Raw genomic sequence first — 21187 nt, forward strand, 5'->3', positions numbered from 1 at the left:
TTTTTATATAGTTTAGTTTCTTATAAAAAACGTATAAAAATCACTTCACGTACAGATTTTCATATTTCAGCTAGCTTAAATAAGAAATTGGTTTGAATTAATTTTAGTTAATTTCATACTGGTCACCAATATCTCAAGTAATGTCTCTTTTCTAGCTAAAATAACAAAAGCATTCTTTAAAAAACTAAAATCAAGTAGTGTAAAAGAAGACTATTCTCAGTGAAAAACATCCCTACTGAGAAATAGAAAACAGATAGCTAATATCACAGCAGGTTGGGGGAAGAAAACAATTCAAACGCATTGTTGATTGGCAACTTCAATGTTCTATCACTTGAATTTTTCAATAGGAAATATGCTTAAAATAATCAAATTTTCTTGAAACCTTTGGGTACTATCAGAGTGCTTTTAAAAATTAGATCCTTAAAGGTTTTGTTTTTAAATAAGTTGAGATCGTTTGCATACTCATCAATTTTAATTTACAAGCTTTTTCACATTGAATTGACACGGACGCGGAACAAAATTGGTCAGAAAAAGGGAAAGAAAAACATTTTTTGTTTAAACAGCACGGAATCGAACAAACTAATAACAATTTTAAGACATGTGTCTGATATGAAACATAAAAAAGTACAAAAGTAAACTAAAACCTTTTAAAGCAGGCATTTCACTAGTGAATAACAGAATGGAGACCAACCTTGCTTTTGACTTTTTTACCACCTGGGATGTCAGGTTGTGATACAGGGATATTGACCACATACTCCAACAAGAAAACAATAGCAAACAAAGGATGGTGAATCATTTCGTTCAACTCAAGGCGACTCCTCAACATCAAACCGACATAATCTAAATGAGCAAAATTGATATCATAAGGCAGGGGGGGTCAAGGTCCAGGATACCAACCCAGGGCCCAAAAACCTGACTTTTCGAGATTTGAAAGTAGTAGACACCACCACCCCCTAAATTGGTATCAATACCAACTTGAAAATCCAAATTTTCTAAAAAAGGGGGGACCCACCCCCCTAAATTGGTATCGATACCAACTTGAAAATCGCGATTTTTCTGAAAAAGGGGGACCCACCCCCCTAAATTGGCAATCAGTAAAAATGCAAGAAGTTTCTATGCATAGGATACTGCATACAAGGGACGCTAAACAAAATCTGTGGATGTTTTTATTCAAAGAACATTCCTCTTATTAATCACTTATATTATGTACCACACTTTAGACTCCTGAAAATGAAAACAAGTTTTTCTCATTCTAACACAACGTAAATTAAGTTTCTGGAACTAAATTGGCAAAATGTATCAAATTCATAAAACTACACTCATTTTGTTTTATAAGCATACGGTAAATTTCGGCTGAAGTTCACTATGCTTAAGTAAAGCTCAGTTTTGAGCCTCGACTATGCTTAACCCTATGCTTGGTAAAAAAAATTATGAAGTGGTAAAAATTTTCGCACATTTTCCCCTATCTTTAATCTTGAGAGAAATGAAGACATTCTATTGATTTCGAATGTTTACCATATGATTTCTTCTGTTATTTTCTGAAGTTATGGAAATTATGATTCTAAAAATTTCTTTGGCTGAGCCTCAAGGTATGCTTAGCATATGCTTAATTTTTTTGGAAATTTGAGCTTCAGTATGCTTAAAAACGTTATGCTTATAAAAACAAAATGAGTGTAGATGATAAACTAGACTAGATAAAAAACTCATTGTATTAGGCACGCCTAGAGTCAACATAGCCTTTATGATGAACGTTATGTAAAGAAAAATTTTATCACGACTAAAAAAGTTATAAGATCTGCTAATAAATTTCAATTATAGAATGCTTTTATATGGAATCAGGGTATAGTGTAAACGATTCAAATAAGTTTTTATACTTACATTATACAACATTTTAAGTCAGATACCAATTTCAAATTCAGAAAAAATTGAAAAAAGGGGGACCCACCCCCTCATTTTGGTATCGATACCAACTTAAAGATTCCCTAATTTTCAAAAAAGGGGGACCCACCCCCTCATTTTGGTATCAATACCAACTTGACTTTTTGAAATTTGAAAAAAAAATTGACACCATCCCCCGGCCCTGGGTTTGGTATCTGGATCCTGACCCCCCCCCTGCATAAGGCTAAAGTAACATAGAGGTAGAGCTTTAGTATTTTCCTTGAAAAGCTCTAGGATTTTTAAGCTGGGTGTCCACAGGAAAAATTAAGTTCCTCGCGAATTTGTTTGTCACAAAAAAACCTATTGTTTTATTTGCCATAGGGCGAAAACTGATGAAATGATAAGTGATGAGATGATAAGTGATGAAAATTGAAAACGTTTTCATTCTACATCGCTTATTAATTTTTTTGTCACAAAAAAAACAATGTATTTTCAATTTAATTTTTAGTTGACATGTGTTTGCGAGTCAATTCCTGGTCAATATCCAGCCAGGTTACCTGTATAATGTAGCATATATTAGAGTCAGGAAGCCCTTGGATTGCAGAGGTGCTGGCGATCACTCGGTTATCGTTTCATGGTACAATAATATGCTAGATGTATCTTACGATTTAATTCTCAGAGCTTTAAAGATGGAGACGAAAATAAATGTATAAAGAAAATTTAAAAATGCAATGGAAATAAAAATGCAACCGAAGAAGGCTTTTCTTACTTGTTCCATAATTTGACAACGATGATTCTGGCCTTGAACTTTGTCTTGAAGTGCTTCTTTTGAATTTATTTGGAGACGTCTGATTGGTGTCCTTCTCCAGATACACAATGTGTGGAGGCTGGACAAACTGCCAGCCATTGTGAACGCCAACCTTAACGAGGGCAAGAAAACATCAAAAGAATTTTCAAACCATTCCAAACTCTACTGTACTGAGAATAGAAGTTAGTTCATTCTGATAAAGCATGAATTTAAAGATTGACTGAGGACTTATTATTATTAATGGAATTTCTTTTTGTTGTGAAAAATTAAATTTGTGAGCTGTGCTTTAAAGATATTTTACAGAAAAACTATTTTCTTGTCAGCCACGGAAAATGGAAATACATTTACTAAAATTTGTTAAAAATGGGAAAAATGCTAATTATAATAGCCGCATTCTTTGTCACCGTTAAGCATACTAAAATTTGTTAAAAGAAAGTGTAGCCAACAATATAGGTTAACAAAACTAAACAAACATACTTTCAGTTTTCTCTCAGCAATTTTGACGACCGAACCATCTGGTTGAAGCTCATCTTTTTGTAAACGTTCATTATTCAACACTGTGCATAAGTATTCTTCAAAACGATCAATTGAAGGTGGTAATGTCACTGTTAACTAAATATATTGGGTTGTTAAAATTCATTGGTCATTTGATTGTTGTCATAATGATGTGGGAAAAGTTTTAGTGTTTTATTAAAATTTGATTAGCTTCTTCAGATATAAAGATATCTGATGATTGTACGCAAGTGCATGAAACCGTTATGAGTTATGTTTTTGACATTTTGATTTCTATATATGTATATTTAGATATGAAGACAAAAAATTAAGACCTACCTTGATAAATATTTCAGGACCCGAATTCAAAGGTTTCAAAAGCCCTTACAAAGATACGTTAGAAAAATTAATCTAACCTGCGTAGCTACTTAGTAGCCCTCCGTTAACATTGGTTTACGTCAGACATTCTGGCAGGGGTCACTAATACTATATAAAGTCAGGTGTTTATTCTCAGTAAAAACTCGATGGTACTCAAGTCAAAGTGTTTAAACAGACTCGCAATTATGCTTCTTTTTGATTTGATAGGTCGATTTTTAACGTTTTCGGGCACTTTCTGAAAGTAACTTTGTTTTTCAATTGAGCATGACTTTTGATCTAATGAACCGAATTTATTAAATGACCCCTCGAAATTTAAGTTTATCTTTCTTCTTTCCAATGGAATAGGAATGATTCTTTTAAAATTTTTCGATTTCGAGAAAATCAGTTTCAAAGAGAGAAACTTTTTTGTGGCGCACCCGGTAGAAATGGCAACTATTGCCTTAACGGGAAATATTTCCCGAACGGGAAGGTGAAAAACTTCCCGAAATGGATAGAGTTTCCGAATCAGGAAGTTAACCAGTTTCCCGATCGGGAATGTGACCTCTGCGCACTCCGGAAATGGTCATGGAAGGTAAATAACTGATGCCTATTGTAAAAGAGGGTAAATAAATACCTTTTACCGGGTAGTTAAGAAATCCACTGGGTAATCGCTTCTTAATTCTACTTTCCCCATTTCCAATTAAAAACTTCCCTATTTGGAAACTTCTTCTCGATCGGGAAACAAAAATTTGCTTTGTTTACAAAAATTCAACTTCCCGTTCGGGAACAATGAAAAGTTCTTGACCAAAACAGGAAACTGAAAAGTGATAAAATTTTCAATCTGGAAACAGTTTCCTTTTGGGTTATTTTCACCTTCCCGTTCGGGAAATATTTCCCGTTAAGGCAATAGTTGCCATTTCTATGTAGTGGTTCCGACTGCCCGTATTTTACTTACCTTATTCAAATGACATGGCCATGTGCGTAGTGGTAGAGGACTTCTTAGAATATCAATAATCGAATCATCTAAAAATATTATAATAATACAAGAAAAAGTAATAGTCTAAATTACCAAAATTTAAGAAACCCTGACAGAAATTTGACAGGCATAATGGCAGATTAGAGAATTTAAAGAATTAAAGATATATATTATTATATTAAGATATATAAATCTAGCACGCTAGATGACTAAATTAAGACATAGTAGAAAATAAGGAAAAAATAATGGAAGGAACAAATTGATATTGTCTCGTTACCAGTGTAATTAATTCGTAGGTGAGTGCATAACACGGATTATTAAACGAATCCATGCTACATACACTACACAATATATTGTCAGGCAATATATTCATTGTCGACAATTATATTGAACAGGAGTCAGCAATATATTATCAGCTTCGTTTGCAATATTCCGACAACAATAGGGAGATTGTTTACCAAAAAAATAATTCCTTTTTATAATAGAACACCTGTTGTTCGCTTCGTACATTACGGTCCGCAAAATATATTGTCGAATATTGCTCGCCAATATAATGTGTAGTCTAAGTAGACCTTAAGATGAAGATCTTCACTGAACTTTCTGATTTACCATCAGTATTTTCTTCGATACCAGGAATGATGTCATCACCACTGATTGGAACATTTGCTGGTACAAAAGAAATGACACTCTCCATTTGTTCGTGTATTTGCAAAGTATAAAGCATCATACACATGTTCACTTTACGAAGTTGCTGGAATTCTAGATAAATTAATCATAGAAAGCATTTTTTTTTTCAATTTGTAGAAATCTCTCCTCTCTTAAATGAGGAGAATCGAAAAAGAACATTTGAAACCATTTTCTAAAAACACGATTTTTGAGTTTAGACTTAAAAAAAGACATGGACTCGTCACATGGAAGGGATATTTTCAGCTTGTGATTCACTAGTATTTCATTTTCTTAACCATAACCTATTCTCAACCAAACCCCTTTTCAAGTATTATCCTTTGAAAGTAAACTTTAGTAGAAAAGGTTCTTGCAAACAGTGATGAAGGAGGAAAAGCTAGAAAATGAGTCTTGTTGAATTTCGAAATGGTCCCCTGATATCTGCCACTACACTAAAAGTTTTTTTTAAAGTTACCTTCGAGTGGTTCTGGAATCTGAAGTAACGCGATTGGTGATCCATGGTAAAAGTCAAGCCTTAAATGCAACAAATTCAAATTATTAATACTAAACTTATTGATTTCAATAATTATTCCTTAAAATACTTCTTTTGAAAGAGTTTAAAATGAATCAGGTTGTAAATAAAAATTCTTGATATGAATTGTAAAAAAAAACATTTTATGAGCAAGGTAAAAGCAACGTATGGGATTTATGACATGAATTTTACACGGGATATTCGAGATTCTTTAGAACGTGAACTTGCCAAAACTGATGTCACAGATTACCATTAGGAGCAAAGAAAATGTTTGGCTCAATCAGTTACGTTGAAAAAAAATACTGTTATTCCAATAATATTCATACTTCCTCTCCTGTGGACGAGCTGTCTCGTTGATATCTGTCAACGTATCATAATAGGAAAATATTCTAAGCCAAGTCCATCCCACCGTTTCCAAAGCTGGGTTTGCTAAAACAAAATAAGACAAAAGATTTTTTTTTATTACTTTTTTAATTTCAATTGGAAAAGTAGTAAGACTTTTTAAAGTAATGACTTTCTCTAGTTTAAGACCAGAAAGACTATAAGATATTGACAAAAAATGTTTTAGGCTATAACGAGTAGAACTTTCAATTTGTAAACTTTCACTAGACAGCTGTTTTTAAAACAACAGTCTTAAAGATTGCTTACCTGCATCAACCAGCTCAAAAATGAGCATAATTGTTACATCATTGATTGAAGTGTGGAAATAAATTGCCTAAATTGAATGAACATTACTTACTTTTCTATAAAAGTTTTGTATAGGGTATCATAGTTTCTAGAGGGGGTAAAGACCCCCTCCCTTAGATAAGAAGACCACCCTTAAGAAATTTTAACTTTAAACAACCCACGCCCCCTTATCTTGGTTTCTTCAAAACAAAAGACCCCCCCCCCTAAATGTGGGGTAGAAACTATGAAAGATGTTTGATAAAGCAGTTTTATACAAGAAATTACATTTTGTTAATAATAGTAGAATGAAAGACAGACCTTTTAATTTCACAGTATTTAAGTAAGTTAAAATTATTTCAGTTGTTTAAACTTGTATGGTCCCTTTAAAAGCAATGATGAATAAATGAATAATTTTTCCAACTCAAGGATATTAAGCATTTAGTTACATTACAGTGTAAAATCTTAACAGAACTTCAAACATGAGATAATTATCATGCCTCTGTAAGGCAGGAATGAATGATTAAAACATACCTCCTGAAAATCAATCACATGTTTGCCAGGTGAAATTGGCTCTGATTTGATAATGGGACCAATCCACGAACTTCCAAAGAAATAATGATTCGCTGCATCATAAAATGTTACACGAAGCTGAAATTCTGTTCCTTCCTAGCACAGAAAAGAGAATTTTTCATTAAAGACTTAAAGACTGGAAAACAACTTTTTTAAACTGTTATCTTACACTTTACCAATTTATCAGGGTTGTCAGTAAAAACAGTAGGTCAGGAAGGATTTTCTGGTATTTTTCACATACCCCCCTAATTTCAGTATCGTAGTAGCCATGATACCAATAAAAACAGAGAAGTGCAAAACATCAGCCAATCCAAACAACTCAAAGTGTTCTATCAGGGAAAGAAGAAAAAATACCTCTGATTTGGAGTTCAACTCTACTGATGTAACATTCAAACAAAAACAATATGGCTGACCAGATCGACCATTTTCAGTAGTAATTCTAGATGGATGAACAGAAATTGACTGATTTGTTTTGTAAAATTCTTCCCAAGTTTCATCTGGCTCTTCTGCCATATTCATTTAAAAACAGCTGATTTGATTGCTTTAGTAGTATTTATTATCATCCTATGTATAAAATAGTATAAACAAAGTTGAATTTTAATTTAAGTAAATCAACTGTCCATACAACTAATTGACCAAAAATTCCAGATAGGCAGGGGGCTAATTTCTTATACATCAATCAATCAATCAATCAATCAATCAATCAAGAATACGTCCATCCAATTCAGAAGAACTAACTTTCTTCAGAATCGTTTAAAGTCCAATTATGTAAAATTTGGCAGTCTTTTTATTAGGTCCATTCTTTTCTTGTAAAATTTTCTTTGATTGACCTGTTGATTTTTACTATTTAAAGGAAGGCGTTTCAGAAATTACTAAGAACGTTCTAATTTTAACATGTATCTGCATGTATTTCAGCACATCATAAAACTGTTTGGACTTATTTTAAGTTTTTAAAGTAATGTAAATTATTGTATTATAAGATCATTACAAGAGCATTGCAAGAACATTTTTAAGCCTGCAAAATTTTCTCTTTTTTCTCTTTTTTCTACTTTTTTCTAATTTGTTCTTATAAAGAAAGTGATTTCAATTATGATGACTTCTTTCAATCTTTTTCAAGCAAAGATTTCAAAAGATTTTTACCGACTCTAACAATAACAAAAATCAGGTCAGAAAGTCAGTCGTCTTCAAAGAATATGAAGAGGCCCCTACCTGAAAAAAAAAAGGATGATAGTTTTCTGGAAATTTGAACATCTCTTTTGAATATCTCTAGTAGATTTTCTTAGCATCCCGCGATCTAACCCACCCACCCTATACAGTCAGAATGACGCTGAGCGTGGGAAGAATCGATATGTGAGTGGCCCCTAATCTAAAAATCTCTTTTATTGTTAAATTAAAGTATCCCTGGGGCTCAACGTCGAAAGGAAAATAAGTGCGCGGAACCACCCCCATAGTTTAATACCGGGATGACAAAGGTTTGTTTTTAGCATAACGAAGACAAACTCAGGAGGTAAGGTAAATTGTGTTTTGACTTTTTTTGACCATTTTCGGTCAGCCTGCTGAGCTTTCAAATCCGCTTTTTCCATGCGCTGGTAGAGCGTCCATTAAAAAAAATTGTTTTCCTGATTTCCCCCGATTGGAATATTGAAATTATCGGGTTTAAGCGATCTCTTCAACTCTAATCGAAAGGGTAAGAGTGTTCTATTATATTTCTGATTGGAATACACGTGTGATTTCTTATTTCGATTTTATTGTAGCAAGACAAAATAAGTATATATACTCACAATGCCTTGCTTTTTAAAACACTTCATGAAGGAGGCGCAAAAATGAAAGTGGAATGTTTTGAAGCTCACAGTGTCCAAATCTCTGCTAAGTAATCCTTTTCTGTTAATTTTCACTTAAATCTTAGCTCTAAATACTCTTTTAGATCAATTATATAAAACTTATTTTAGTAAGAAGACACAGAAACGCCAGTTGTGTAACTGCTTTGTGTTGAATTAAACGTTCCACAGAACTTTCTTCAAACTTTCATATCTGATACCATTTTATGTTTCTTTATGGCAGCTCCCAGCTGATCAAAACTATTTTTATATTGAATTGCCACTATTTGATTGCGATCTATCTTTGTAGGGCATAGAAAGTTATTTGAGAGCTACCCTAAAGAGCTAAAAAAAACATGACAAAATCAATAATATTCCTTTTCTTGCAAAGTTTTGTATTGCTCCACAACGGAGTCTATTTTGATTTGTTTATATTTGTTTATACTTTGCTACTTTTGTATAAGCATATCATAATTTGCAAAATTAAATATTTTAAAGCAGCGAAAAACAAAACATTTCAAACATTTCAAACATTCCACGAAAAGGTCAAAGTACAAAAAAAAAGTAAAAAAGCTGCACCAAAATGAAAAAATTAGCGTTTCTGATTATGTAAGGTCCAAATTCAACTTTCAATTGCATTATAAACAAATTTTGTCTTCTGATATTTCATTATTACATTCAGAAGATGAAAATAAGTACCCTTCCCAGGATATGATCGAGCTGATTTGTAAGGCCTTTTCACCCTTCCATCAGCCATCTTGAATGGTATGCAAAAATACAGGAACGAAAAAGCCGTGGTTGGATTTGATTAGTAAAATATGCAAAACATATGCATGCTTACACAAAGATTTAAAAGACATAGAGCATCTTATAAAGAAATATTATAATCATTAAAACAATGAAAGATGGAATTTCTTAATCCAAAAAGAAATATTTACAGAACAACAAAAACCTTTTAGAAATTTGTTCTTAAAGACATTGCATATTCTGTTTTCATGCCATTAAAAAATTCCACAAAGACGGAGTACACACATCAAATTTTCAAAACACGCAAACTGAAAGTAGTAATTATGACATCACACATTTCAGCAGGTTCAGATCAATATTTTGGTTTGATCGTTTGGCAGTTCTATTCCCAGGAGAATAATTTACTGTCAGCCGAATAAGGATTATTTTTGTACCTTTGCTGGTGATTTTTCAGCTTAAGTTTATATCTAATGTTATGGTTTTTTGAAGTGCTTGTTCTAAGAGATGAGCGAATTTGATTATTTCTAGTTTACAAAAGTTAAGCAAATTTAATCTTTCTTCTACAAGATTACACTTTAATGTAATGCCAATTATGCATGTAAGTTTTATATTAATACTTTTTTTTGCATATGTTTTGCATACTTTCCAAGGGAATTTCACGGCAATTTGGCCACCATAATTTTTAGGATTGAGCCGAGAACGATCTGCGAACTCCTGCGCGGGTGAAAAACTTCAATCTGTCAATCATTTTCTCAAGTGAAGAGTACGCGAAGCGATTCTAGCTTTACGATAGTGCCGCAGGTCATCAATGGATAATATTCAATACACCGTTTAGGAGTGTCGACTGCGCACGCGTCCAAACAATTTTTCATTGCAAACAATTTTTCATTGTTTTGATTTTAGTGACCGCTCTTTCCCGCATAAAAAAACGGTAGGTAAAATTCCGGTTCTCGTAAGGAAACCTAGCAGAGAAACGGTAGGTAAAGAACTCCTTTTAATCATAACTTCTTTTCCTCCAGATGAATTTTTGTGAAATTTTCAGGAGAGATTCATAAAATTATCACTGATATCATGTTCAAATATCTAAATCATTCTCTGTAAAGGAAAGAAAAAAATTGGCAATGTTTACATTCCTCTATAACCTTCTACGGTACTAAAGTGCGCATTTTTACCTACCGTTTTCACGGTGGAACACGGTGGAGATAGCGAGACTCCTAAACGGTGTATTATCATTATCCCTTTATTTTCATTCCAAGAACTTTTGCAAAAAAAAGGAAAAATAGAAAAGTTGTATTTTTTACTGCTCTATTCACATACTGAATTTGAAAGATCTTCTATGTGGCGTTTTTTTGCAAACTTCAAAAAACTGATTTTTGTCCTGCCTTTGCGGGACTTTGGCTTAAGTGCTTGAGTGCAGCATAGGGTACAAAGTCCAAACATGCATTTCCCGTAATTTTTGTGTGAAGAGTTAGGTCTATACTGATGGAGAAGAATGAAATTTTTAGAAGGATGCTTGATTTGATATGAGGATTCCCATTTCCGTAAAGTCGAGATTCCCCACATGATGGTTGCGAAATGGTAGCTATGGGTAATTCCTTTGTTCTTTTGCTATCTTCTTTTGTTCTGTGTGACGTAAAGCAAGACGCTTCGCAAATCAAAGTACTTATTAAAACTGTTCATAATAGAAAAGAAAGTTATCCAACTGAGATGCCCTTTTAATCAGGTGTCAGGGCAAGGTGTCAGTGTTCAGGGAAGTCACAGGAGGTGAAAACCCCTTAACTAAGTTCCTTGATTTGAAATTGTTGATCTTGGTTTATTTGATTGAGAAATCAGAGCGCCATAAAAAGAATACAAATATCAGATTTACCTGTGCTAAAAAGCCGCCATGTTTGTTATGATTTCACTAATTTAGGGCCGGCTTATACTTTGAAAGATTACACAGGCTGTTATCTCCACAAGTTTTTACCTCCTTTATATTGCAAAAAAAGTATCCTAGCCAAGCAGTCGCACGTTCTAAATCAATCGTAAAAGGGGTTACTATAAAGTCAGATCGGTGTCAAAATCAAAACGTCGGGTCGTAATATCAAACTGTCAGAGCATCGTGCCGAACCGTCAGGCCGTAATGTCAAACTGTCAGATCGTCGGGTCGAACCGTCGGGTCGTAATGTCAAACTGTCAGATCGTCGGGTCGAACCGTCGGGTCGTAATGTCAAACTGTCAGATCGTCGGGTCGAACCGTCGGGTCGTAATGTCAAACTGTCAGATCGTCGGGTCGAGCCGTCGGGTCGTAATGTCAAACTGTCAGATCGTCGGGTCGAACCGTCGGGTCGTAATGTCAAAGGGTCAGGTCGTAATATCAAAGGGTCGGGTCGTGATGTCGAACGGCCGGGTCGTAGCGTCGAACCAGACTGCCGGGTTAAACTGCCGGGATACAATGCCGGATTATCGGGTTTATCGGGCTTATCAGATTAGTTAAAATCTCGTTCCGCAGAATACTATAAACTAAATACTAAGAACAAAAGTGGAAGCAAAATGGAAGCGAAATAATTTGATCAGTGAAATGTTTATATTTTTACCACTGATTAAATATACTTTCAGGTGTCTATAACATGTTTATATTATCAAAATCATGAAGTGTTCTTATTCATCTTTGTGCAAAGTTTCAATGTTTATTTTTCTACGATGCTGAAGATACAAAGAAGATATTTCCAACAAGGCTGTAACCAATTTATACAGAACTATCTCTTCTCTTGCTTCTTTCAGTTAAATAACAATGTAGTCAATTTTGAACACTCAAGAGGAGAAAGAGATTTCTATTTTCTCTCGAAAGCGTGCATATCAATATGGATCTGAGAAGTGAAATGAAACTCATCAACAAGAGACAAGAAATACTTCATCATCTCTCGAAAGTGTGCATATATGGATCTGAGAAGTGAATGAAACTCATCAAGACAAGAAAGCCTTTTTCAAAGAAGATTTTCATGGTTCGTACTTCAAAATAAGGGACATTTTTGTTCATCCAATGACTTGAAAAATCAACTCTGGAGACTGTAGTCTACATAACTTCAGAATACTTCGATAGAATCATGGAACGCGGATATTATTTTCTCGACAAAAGCACTGTATCATGAGATTTTGCACGAACCAAATAAAATGAAGTGAAAAGTAACTCTACGATGAACGAAAAACTCTGGTTCTAAGCATCATATTGTACTGATGTGGAATTTTATGAAATAATATTGTTGAGGAAGTAGCAGTAGGACACATTGATTTGATTAATTTTAAAATCCTGTGACTATCATTGAAAATTAAGATCGAACCATCGATCAAGGGACTTTGTCTTCTTGTGCTTGATAGCATGGTTCGACTCTGAAGCTACATATCTCTGCACCCTTTTTGAAAGTCCTCGTACATGCTATGATTTGGGAACAGTTGAACATATTTTTCATGTACCAGTTTGTTTCGTGATGGATGGACATAGCTGCATTTTTTACAGTGGTATGGATATGCTGCTGTAAGAAGAACTGTTTATATTTTATTTACGTTGTTAACTTGAGTGAATGTGGAATATTGTGACTGATGTTGTATGAAGTGACGATAAATACATATACTCAATGATGAAATTTTAAGATATTAAAAACATTTTCTGCTAAAAAAAGTATTTTTTCACCAACAGTTTTGATAAAATTTTATTTACTAGGCAACTTTTTTCCCTATGAAGTGCTACTGTGTGAAAAATTCTGAGGGTGCTTTAATTGAGAATTTTTTTTTGAATGGAAAGAAATATTTTGAAAGGCAACTTCAAAGAGGAGGTCATATTATTATTCAAATACTTTTGCATCACTCTTGTTAAAAGTGAAGCCATAAAGTATTTGTAAATACTTTATATAGTTTTCAAAATCCAAATGTATATACAGGAATTTTGTAATGTGATGTTATTTTTTTCAAAAAATGTTTTATGCTTTATTTACTATTTGTTATTTTGTTCATCTGCTCTTGATGAAACACAAAGAACACAGGAAAACAAAAAAGAACTGTTTATATCTTCTCATCTCACAATCTCTCTGTGTATAGAAAAACTCTTGTGTAGTATTTACATTTGTGAATCAATTTTGGCATAGCAAAACAGAAAATTTCCTTCATATAAGTATGATACAAGACAGAAGAAATTACACGAAAGATTTTTCATTCCCCTCCCAACTTCGAACTTTTTTATGTCGCAAAGTATTTTTCGGTTTGTTTAGATTACGAAAACGAAAGTGAAAATCCCGTTCGACCAATCAAATTGTAAACTTTTATCGCGCTCGACCAATCAAATTCCAGACACGTGACCAAAATATTGTGATTTGCGTAGTATTGGATTATCCCTTTAAAAAATGATATTTTACAGAACGATGTTAAATATCCCGATAAACCGGCATTGGATCCCGGCGGTCTGACTCGACGCTTCGATCCGACCGTTCGATATTACGACCCGACCTTTTGACATCACGACCTGACCCTTTGATATTACGACCCGACCCTTTGATATTACGACCCGACCCTTTGATATTACGACCCGACCCTTTGATATTACGACCCGACCCTTTGATATTACGACCCGACGGTTCGACCCGACGACCTGACAGTTTGACATTACGGCCCGACGTTTTGATTTTGACACCGATCTGACTTTATAGGTTACGCACGGAGAACGAGTCTCGTGTTCGCAAAGCGAAATGACGGAATCTGGCCTGACCGTGTTTGTTTTCTTTTTACAAAGCCTGGGTAAGAGTTTTGTTTTAAATTTCTTTGGCGATAAACCTTTCTAGTAGAGATCATGCAAAACGGGATTTTCTGCAGAATTTTATAACCTAGGATGTAAACAAATCTGTGCTGGCCGTGATTGCTCACATCAGAAACTTTTTTTTCTTGTTGTGTCAGCAGGTGTAGGAAATGTTTATGGGAGTGGTGTTCAGATGTTTAGGCTGTAAAAGTAAGACCTGCTTTTATTTGTAGGGTTTAAAATTAAGAGGTTATTTGGCTTCCCACACATGAATCCTCATAATGAATGGGAATTTTAGCAAAGAAAAGTTATCTGTTTCATTGAAGAATTCAGCTTTTTTAACACAAAAAGGTAAGCATTTTCATCACTACTTTTATTCATAAAACTTGTGACTGGTCTAGATTTTATTACCCTTATTCAGAATGTAAATTCTTGTTTTCAATTCTTCCATATTCCCACATGCTTGAAAGTCTTGGTGAAGTTGAAACATGAATCAGTAGTGTAGATATCAGTATGCTTGCTGGAATAAATGAAACACCAAAAAAAGTTCTAAAAAGAGAAGATAGAGAATTACATAAGCATTGCATTATTTGTGGAGTTAACATTTCCATTCAGGGACGACGCTATGTAACTCTTGCAACTCAAATAAGAGAAACTCTGAATGAAATTATAGACATAAGTCAGTTCAGCAATCTGTGTAGAGTTTGTAACTTATGTAAAAGCAAAGCAGAGAGCGTTAAAGGTTACATAAAAAGATATGAAGAATCCAAGAAAACCCTTATCGAAAAGTTCAAAAACACTCAACAATCCTCAACAACTGGAGTAATAACAGTCAAACGACTAGCAAAAAGTCAATCACCAGGTAGAAGTCCATCTTCTTCCTCGTCAACAATCACAAGTAGGAAGAGACTTCGTATGGACTTGAATAATGTCAAAGATACACCAATCCATCCACAAAGCAGGAAGAAAATATCATTACCTACCCCTTTGGCATCTTCTGAAAAGGAAAATTTGATTCTGGTGAACATTATGGTAAAAAATAGCTTAAAGTTTGCTTTTTGATTTTATACTGTAAGTTGGTCTAATCTCGACATCAGTCTTCTAATTTCGACAACGGTAGGAATAATATGAAAGTTGGGATCAGTGATTGAAAAAAGATTTCTCCTCCCTTACCACTAAGCAAAGAGAAATAATTTCAACCTTTTTTTATTTTTCAGCTCTAGAAAAGGGTGTCAAATTTAGTGTTTGGTGAAATCATACAGGCCAATTTACAGTTACAAAATAGAAGGCTCTGTATTTTGCTTAGCATATTCTTAATGTTTTCCCTAAATTGAGCCTAAATATTTTTATAAGTGCTATGCTGATAAAAAAGTAGAAACATGTGTTTTAGCAAAAATTACATGGTTTTGACAATGATTTCTCGAGACAATTTTTTGTGAAAAGGACAAAAACTTGTGATTTCGCAAAATTTAATCTCACCAAAATTAATGTAAATAAAGTAGAATATTTCAAGTATTTAAAATGATTTAAATATATCTGATTAATATCTGATTTTTTATAGGGAAACACAGTAACTGAACCAAGTACAAAGAAAACTTATGGAAAAAGCATTGGCTATAAACAAGTAAAGGTTGGCAAAACTTTAAACTAAACAACAACTTTCATATAAAGATTAGTAACATGCATTTTGGCCTAAAATGAAAAAATATTGAACATAATATTTTAAAAGTTACTCATCACAAACATTTTTAAAATAAGTTGTTACTGTACTTGTGTAGAATAGTGTGATATAAATTATTCTTACTTGCTGTTACAATAACAATGCAAAAGTCAGCACTTCATTGTGATATCATGATATTTGTTTACTGAATGCTCTTCTCAATTAATATTTTCTTTAAATATTATCATTAGGTGACTGTTCAGACTGTTGAAAGTGGTGCAACAAAAACAAGAATCTTGAACAACATGGAAGCAATTGTCGTGAAATTGATTGCCCTGAAAATGCAGAAAGGTATCATCAATCATAAATCTATAATTATAAGGCGAGACAAATTAAATTTGTTATTTAACAAGCAGGTTGCGGATTTATATGTTTTGGTTGGTTTGTCAGTAAAATTTTAATTTCATGGTTTTTGCATAAATCTCTAAGGAAAATGAAAGAATTTAAGTCGCCAATAGTAAAATGTATACTTTAAAGTCAGAAATTTTCGCAGGTTGGAAAAAAGCACAAATAATTTGCATTTTGCGGAAAAAACTTTCACAGATACGTGTTTTTTCTTTTATAAGCATAACGTTTATAAGCATACGCAGGCTCAGTTTTTGGTACCTAAACAATGGCTCTATTGTTTGAGAACAATAGAATGCTAAGCATAATGCGAGCCTGATGTAGGGGCAGACACTTGCTTATAAAAAAAAAACATGTAGCCCTTCTAAAGATTTTTCGTGGGAATAAACTTTCGCAGAAGAGTCATTTTTTTCGTTATTAATGCTAACCTTGTTTAAACATTATCTAGTTTGTACAATCAGTGGTGTTTAAACTGTGAAACTGCCAAAGTTTCTGACCTTAAAGTACAACTTATTACATTTAGAGGGGATAAATGTTCAGCTTTTAGCATGATTTCCTCAAATCATGTGTTAAAGATATTTTAATTGTTATAAAAAGTTCTTCTTATTATTTTTTTGTTTTTGAAAGCGGCCAGGCCTGTAGAACAACAAATTGGTCTTACCCTAACTTTTTTGTATTACTAGTCTATTAAAATGTTAATTAAGATCACAAACAATAATTTGCCCTAACCAGGAATCGAACCTGGGCCAATCATACCTAAGCATGATTATCATACCACTAGACCATCAGGGCGAAAAGTTGATTCTAATTACATTGTTTGATCCTTACTAATCTATCAATTCCAGAGGCTGTGATGACTCTCATCAAACTTCCAGAATACAAAGATCATCTGACTGAGTGTTTCATAAAACTTTGCTTGGAAGAACTTACTGATATTTCATCTATTTCAACAAATTCAATTTTGACAAGAACTGATGCAAAGTCAATTAAAAATCTTGGAGTTGCATCTGTAATGGAAGAGTTTTCAAAGAAAATTCCAACTTTAACAAAAGTCATCTTCAAAATCACAAAAGATGATACCTTTTCTACAACACAAATATGCAATGCAGTAGTTTCATCACATAACCAAAAGCTTAGTGCTCTGAGACACAAAAATGGCTTGTTCTTTCGTCAATGTGGTTTACTAAGAAAGGTATAAAGTGTTCTTTAATTTACTTTGATCATAAAATACATAAAGAGATAATCGTTCGTCCTGCAACATACTTAGCTAGAATATACAGCAGACAAAACCAAAACAATGCCATTATATTATGATATATAAAACAAGGAAACCTAAATTATAATATCCTAGATAAACAATCTAAAGAAGTCTCAATGATAATGACAGAACGCTCTTTTCCTGAACAGAGAGAATTTAATAGATATTACGTTAAATTTTATGTTAGGGGCAGGAAGTGCTATCCAAAATGAAAATGTCTACGCATCCTACCGTAATCAGAAAAAAATTAGTTGAAATGGGAAATGATCACGACTCTAAAGTTTTGGAATGGAAGAAAGAGGTAAAATTATAAAGATATTTTATAATGTATTGAGGTAAAATTGCTAGACAAAAATGAAAGAACTAAACAAAATAAATAGCAAAAAATTAACAAATTCTTTGTTGAGTAAAAACACAAATAAACTAGCTCTAACTCTCATATAAATATCATAGGCGTAGCGAGATACCCTGCAAAGTTTATGGATGGGGGCAGTTTTTATGACACTGTAATTATTGTCTTTGTTTTATCAAAAGATAGTGAATATGTCATAAACACTACACTCCCTCATAAATTTTTCAGGGTATCTCGCTACGCCTATGAATATATCTCATAAATATAACGTAACATAAATTAGTATAAAACCTAAGGAAAGTTTTCTCTGATTATATACAGAAAGAAGATGCTGTCAAGAAAGGGGAATGCGGGGTTTCTCTACAATTCATTGGTGACAATTTGGATGCTGAAGTCAATCCATCCCATCAAACACTCACAAACAAAAACAAATCGTTTCATTGGTTCAACATGTTTGCAATAAAAGAAAAGGTAACTTCTAAAAATGTTAAATCTCAAACCAAAGAAGATGATCAAAAACATCAATTTCAATTCATTCAAAAAAAATGATAACAAAAGAGAATTTACAATATTTTTAAAGGTCAATGGAAGTCATTTGAGCAATGTTCGAACACGAGAAATGAAGGATGTTGCACCAGAAGAATTTCTGCCAACCAAACAGGACCTGAAGAAAGTTGAAAAAGAATTTATAATCATTGCAGCAAGAATTTTGGTTAAATATATTCCATCAATGAGTGTCTTTAAAGATGTTATTGTTCATCATATTGATCATCAATATTCTGAAGAAATGGCAAAGAAATCTGAACAGGTTTACTTATCATACTGCTGTTTCTCCATTTGATAATCAGTGATTTTATTAATAAAATAATAAAAAATGCTTTCAGATTTTAGCTCCAATAACTTTAATCCTAATTCTAACGTTTCGTGAAACTTTGGTGGCAATATTTCTATCATTTACAGTCAAGTAATTTTATCCTTAGATTCCATTGGGAACGTATGCTCTGAATGAAAACCGCCACGAGGACATGATGGAAATCATTGAACGAATACAAGAAAGGTAAACTATAGACTATACTTCAACAGTAGGTGTTTTCCAATAAGATTGACAATTTAGAATTAGATGTATACAAAAAAAACAAAAAAAACAGGAAAACAGGAAATAAAAGTATGGCAAAGAAATTTATATGTCATTTACCTATTCATAATTTAGGTATGGAATACAAGACGAAACTGGGAAAAGTTTTACATTCTTTGGAGGAGACCAGTTGACGGAGGAAAGGTCAAGAACAGTGCAGTTTGCTCGAGCTGATGGGAGAACAGTAGAAGAACGGTTACAAGGAATAATCCCGAAATTTGAAGACTGGCATGCTATAAGAACTGGATATGAAGTAAGCACAGTTTTAAATGTGATTTGATTTAATTGGATCGTGATTTTCTATTTATATCATTATCTATTTTTTAGGTAATTAAACTAGAGATTTTTCATTTCTTTTAGTCTGCATTGAAAATCTTCTTTAATAAAGAATCGACTGCGGATGCTGGAACCTATCTTTCCAATGCTATCAAAACTGGTAACAAAAACGCCCTAAGGAAGGTTGAGGATAAGTTCCAAGAGGTGAAAGAATTCTTTGACATTGAGACAAAAGCGTTACTGGTTTCAGGATTTTTGAAGCAAGAAGGTAAGAAAAAAATATACCTTTAGTGGAGAAATTTTGGCGCAGTTTTAATTTTTCAAAAATGTCATAGACCTTTTTCAGTTTAAAAGTCAGAATAAATTATTGCCTTATATTAATAAACAGTGAGATCATATGAAACTTGAAACATCCAAAATTAAAATAATTTGATATAATCATGCGACCTTTTTACTTAAAAACAATAAACAGAAAATACACAGAAATAATTTGGTCATTTTTAGCATTTTACACCAATTGCGCCAAATTTTGTCTGCGCCAAAATTTCTCCACTTAAGGTAGTATATTTCTTCTACACATTTACCAAATAAGAAAATGATTTTAATTCTGTTAATTTGAAAGTTTGTTATTTTTGTTGTTTTATCAGGTGTTGACAGCATTGAAGATTATCATCCTCCGTTAGAACTGGAAACTAAAGACTTAGCAACAAAAAGAAGATGGCTACATGGAAGAATTCACTTATTTCTGAAAAACAATGTTATGGGTTCATTGGAAATGCTGACAAAAATGTTGCCTGAACAAAAAACCCATAAGTGCCGTGACAAGAAATGCACTAAAGTAAGACTTTTATCTTAAAAATTAGGGTAAAAAGAGAATGGCATTTTTCTGATTTTGCTTTACATTGTTTTCCATTTTTACAACCATATACTTTAACATGAAAACACTTCTAAATTGAAACTGTGACAAATTTGTGGGTTAGTAATTTTCTTTCATTAGCAGATGAATAAAAAGTGGTTCGTTAGTAAGTAATTAACTTCACTTTGGTCTAAATTTATAGAGAAATAATACAGTGAAAAGATAAATTTGATTTTAATTAATTTTCATTTTTTACAGCGATTCTTCTTTTGCCTGCAAAGAACATGCATGAAGAAATAGAACATGGTCTACCTCCATTAACGAATTTGGAAGAAACATCAAAAGAAGTTGCAGATGATGATTTGTACAATTACAGCTGTTCCAGGGTATGTGTTGGTCTACTGCTTTTGAATGCGAATGATGCAGTAAAAGAAGGTGATGGAGATAGGCTCATGAGGTTTTATAGAATTTACACATTCATATTTCGTATGAACGGAAACCACAAGTATGCCTACATCTGCTTGCGATTAAAAGCAAGAGAACTTGCACTCCTCTCAGCAAGAGAGTATCATAGGCTGAAATGGAACCGTTTCGTCAATAATGAAGGTGGTCGTGGAAAGAACATTTCTCTTGACTTAAGATTAGAGCACATCAATAAAGTGACGAAAGCTTTAATCAAGTCCCAGGGAATGCAAAATGTCACAGATGAAAGTGTTGAAAGTATTTCCAAGGCCATAGGAGGGATGGAAGAATTGGTTGAATCCCAACTTTTAGATGCTGGGATTACAAAAAGATCTAGCCATCACTCAAATAAACATAAACACGACATGTTTGCCTCTCTATTCAATGAAGTTCACTGTCAAAGCAAAAACTTTCAGGAAAAACCTGGACGGAAACTTGAGTATTTCAAAAACTTTGACAATGACATATTTAAAAAACTAAATAAGGTATTACTTTTAAAATGGTTGAAAAGA

The 21187-nt window shown here is 33.1% G+C and overlaps 2 protein-coding genes across 3 annotated transcripts in view; one reads left to right on the top strand and one right to left on the bottom strand.

Annotated features, from left to right (window-relative positions):
* LOC136804963 (nephrocystin-4-like) overlaps positions 1–7506 on the bottom strand; it is a 31728-nt gene extending 24222 nt beyond the window's left edge. The window contains exons 1-10 of the mRNA XM_067061497.1: positions 7297–7506; positions 6904–7038; positions 6355–6421; positions 6033–6135; positions 5650–5708; positions 5121–5270; positions 4491–4558; positions 3164–3298; positions 2648–2798; positions 692–840 (exon numbers count right to left, since the gene is read on the bottom strand). Of these exons, the coding sequence (XP_066917598.1) occupies positions 692–840; positions 2648–2798; positions 3164–3298; positions 4491–4558; positions 5121–5270; positions 5650–5708; positions 6033–6135; positions 6355–6421; positions 6904–7038; positions 7297–7461 (1182 nt within the window). The 5' untranslated portion in view covers positions 7462–7506. The remainder of the gene's footprint in view (positions 1–691; positions 841–2647; positions 2799–3163; positions 3299–4490; positions 4559–5120; positions 5271–5649; positions 5709–6032; positions 6136–6354; positions 6422–6903; positions 7039–7296) is intronic.
* Positions 7507–15552: 8046 nt separating this feature from the next.
* Positions 15553–20366, top strand: LOC136804972 (uncharacterized). 2 transcript variants are annotated; one of them, XM_067061507.1, is made up of 10 exons: positions 15553–15901; positions 16183–16282; positions 17182–17528; positions 17782–17895; positions 18268–18417; positions 18527–18754; positions 18927–19003; positions 19157–19334; positions 19442–19625; positions 20005–20366. In XM_067061507.1, the coding sequence occupies exons 2-10, from the start codon at positions 16237–16239 to the stop codon at positions 20211–20213; spliced, it is 1533 nt and encodes a 510-aa protein (XP_066917608.1). In that variant the 5' UTR covers positions 15553–15901; positions 16183–16236; the 3' UTR covers positions 20214–20366. The 2 variants fall into 2 exon arrangements, with proteins under 2 accessions (XP_066917608.1, XP_066917617.1); XM_067061516.1 differs by lacking the exon at positions 17782–17895.
* Positions 20367–21187: the final 821 nt, after the last annotated feature.

Source organism: Clytia hemisphaerica, unplaced genomic scaffold (genome assembly GCF_902728285.1).
Source record: "Clytia hemisphaerica strain Z4C2 unplaced genomic scaffold, Clytia hemisphaerica genome assembly, whole genome shotgun sequence".
Lineage (NCBI taxonomy): Eukaryota > Metazoa > Cnidaria > Hydrozoa > Leptothecata > Clytiidae > Clytia > Clytia hemisphaerica.